General features: G+C 32.4%; 1 protein-coding gene across 1 annotated transcript; it reads left to right on the top strand.

Moving 5' to 3' along the window:
• The first annotated feature begins 787 nt into the window (after window positions 1–787).
• Window positions 788–1,468, top strand: LOC141607533 (uncharacterized). Its single transcript, XM_074426889.1, has one exon. The coding sequence runs from the start codon at window positions 788–790 to the stop codon at window positions 1,466–1,468; it is 681 nt and encodes a 226-aa protein (XP_074282990.1).
• Window positions 1,469–2,672: the final 1,204 nt, after the last annotated feature.

Here is a 2,672-nt window from a genome sequence, read left to right as displayed (position 1 = left end):
CATATAATGTGTTGTTTTTAATCCTAAATCTACTAAATAAAAAATAGATGTTTGAAAAGTTATTATAATTCAAATTTTTATATAAAAATGACTTATAATGACTAAAGTTACACCGTCATGGACTAAAGTTATACTGTTATGGACTAAAGTTATACTAAGACTAAAATTATATAAAATTCTCTCAAAAGAACTAAAGTTACACTATTATGGACTAAAGTTACACCGTCACGGACTAAAGTTACAATTTGGAAAACTAGAGTTATATATACTCAAAATAATGTATAAAATGGACTATATGACCTAAGTTATATTATTAAGAACTAAAGTTATACCCTCTAACCATTAAAGTTACATAAAAAATAAATTTTTGAATAGTTATTATAGTTCGAATTTTTCTATAAAAATGACGTAAATGAGTAAAGTTACACTGTAATTAACTAAAATTGTATTGTCATGGACTAAAGTTACACTATTAATGATTTAAATTTGTCTCAGTGTTACAAAAAAAATTATATAATTTTCAGTCAATCTGATATAATTTTAAATTTTTACGTAACTTTAGTCCAAGTTTATATAACATTAATCCAAATTCTTCCTTTGGTGTGGCAAAGATTCTTACTTAAGATCTCCTAATGTTCATTGGAGTAAATGTTGCAGTCCTAAAACTGAGGGGGGACTGGGCATTAAAAATTCTAAGCTTTGGAACAAAGCTTTATCAGGAAAGTATATTTGGTGGCTTGCTAATAAAAAGGATCACTTATGGGTTCGTTGGGTTAATCATATTTATATGAAGGGTGTACACTGGTCCATCTACAATCCTCCAAATGATTGCAGCTGGGCCTGGAAGAAGATTGCACACACTATGTTCACCTTCAAGCAAGCCTATACCAGTGACTGTTGGTTAGCATCAGACAGAGCTTACACTGTTGCTGATGGCTACCAATGGTTGTGTCATGTGAATCCTCAGATTCCTTGGCACCATGTTTGTTGGAGCTCCCTTAATGTCCCTAAATGGTGTTTCATTTTTTGGACAGTCCAACTCCAGAGACTTCTTACCAAAGATCGTATGCTTCGTATGGGCTTTGGCCATGACTCTACTTGTTTCCTTTGTGATGGAGCTGATGAGAATCATACTCACTTATTCTGTCAGTGTCCTTTCAGTGTTCAATGTGTTAATCTGCTACAGCATCAGCTTGGAGTGCAGTTCCCGGTTTCTGAGCTTTGTAACTGGAATGCTTGTGGAGGGAGATGGAGTCAGCTACAACGCAGGATTATCAGGGCTTGTCATGTGGGTCTTATTTATGCTATATGGAGAGCAAGGAACAAAGCACGAGTGGACCTCTTTGTCAGCCGGCCTAAGTGGGTTGTTCATCATATTCTTAAGGACGTGATTGCCAGATTTTGGGCAAGGAATACTAGTGTACTCACTACTCGAGATATTGACTGGATCACGAAGATTAGTACCTAGACTCTTTGTTTTTTGTTTTTAATTGTACATTGGAATGCCTCATCCTATAAGAACCATCATGATGTAATTATATTTTTGATATCAATATACTTACCTTTTACCAAAAAAACAAAAATACTTTAATCCAAATTGGTGTAACTTTAGTATTTCAACTTTATTTAACTTTTGTCAAAGTTTATGTACATTTATTCCAAATTTATGTAATTTTAGTACAAAGTTTTATGTAAATTTAATGTTTCAATGGTGTAATTTTACTCGTTAATAGTATAACTTTAGTCCTAAATAGTATAACTTTAGTCATAAATATGTTATAACTTTAGACTTTTAAAGTCATTTTGTATATTAAAATTTTAAGACAAGTGTATTTGAATTTTCAGAAATGTTTATATAATTTTATTCCTTTTTTTTTAAGGAACATATAATTTTATTCCTAGTGTAACTTTAATCATGGTGTAAATTTAGGTCATGACGGTGTAACCTTAGTCCAAGTTTATAATAACTTTAATATATCGTGTGTATAACTTTAACAAATGCAATATATAACTTTAATAGACAACATGTGTAACTTATTAACTTTAATTAAACCAAGATCTAAATTTTTTTTTTTAAAAAAAAAACAGATCTAAAATTGAAAAAAAGGACCACAATAAAATAAAATAAAAAACAGATTTTAAATAAAAAACAACCACTCATATTCGCTAATTTTGAAAAACGCAAATAATATCACCACCACCACCAACAACCACCACTAATTTTAAAATAAAATTAAAATAAACAGAAACTTTAAAAAGAAAAAAATCCGAACAAAAAAACGAAATATAAAATTAAAAAAACCAAACATTAATACCGGTTACCACCACCAATACCAACCACGACCACCCTCACCTTCTGACCGGCGACTTTTGACCACCACGACTCACCAAACTACCACCAACAACTTGATTAAAACGAAATCTGAAAAAAAAAAATCAAAAACGAAATTTGAAGTAAAAAAACCAAGATCTAGAAATAGAGAAGAGGAAGAAGAAAAGGTGGTGCGGTGGTGGTGTTTGCTGCGGTAGTGAAGGCGACCGATGGTTAGTGGTGGTGCTCAGATCTGGAAAAAAGAAGAAGGGAGGTGGTGGGTGGTGGTCGGCTTGGTGAGTGAGGATAGTTGTTGTGGTGGTGGCCGTCGATCTTTCCACCGAAGGGAGTGTGTCGGGGG

This window comes from Silene latifolia, chromosome 10, assembly GCF_048544455.1.
Source record: "Silene latifolia isolate original U9 population chromosome 10, ASM4854445v1, whole genome shotgun sequence".
NCBI lineage: Eukaryota > Viridiplantae > Streptophyta > Magnoliopsida > Caryophyllales > Caryophyllaceae > Silene > Silene latifolia.
This window is presented reverse-complemented; position numbering and strand designations above follow the sequence as displayed.

Bases quoted from the DNA above. Each gene is read 5' to 3' on its own strand.
- LOC141607533 (XM_074426889.1), top strand. From the start codon at position 788: ATGAAGGGTGTACACTGGTCCATCTACAATCCTCCAAATGATTGCAGC.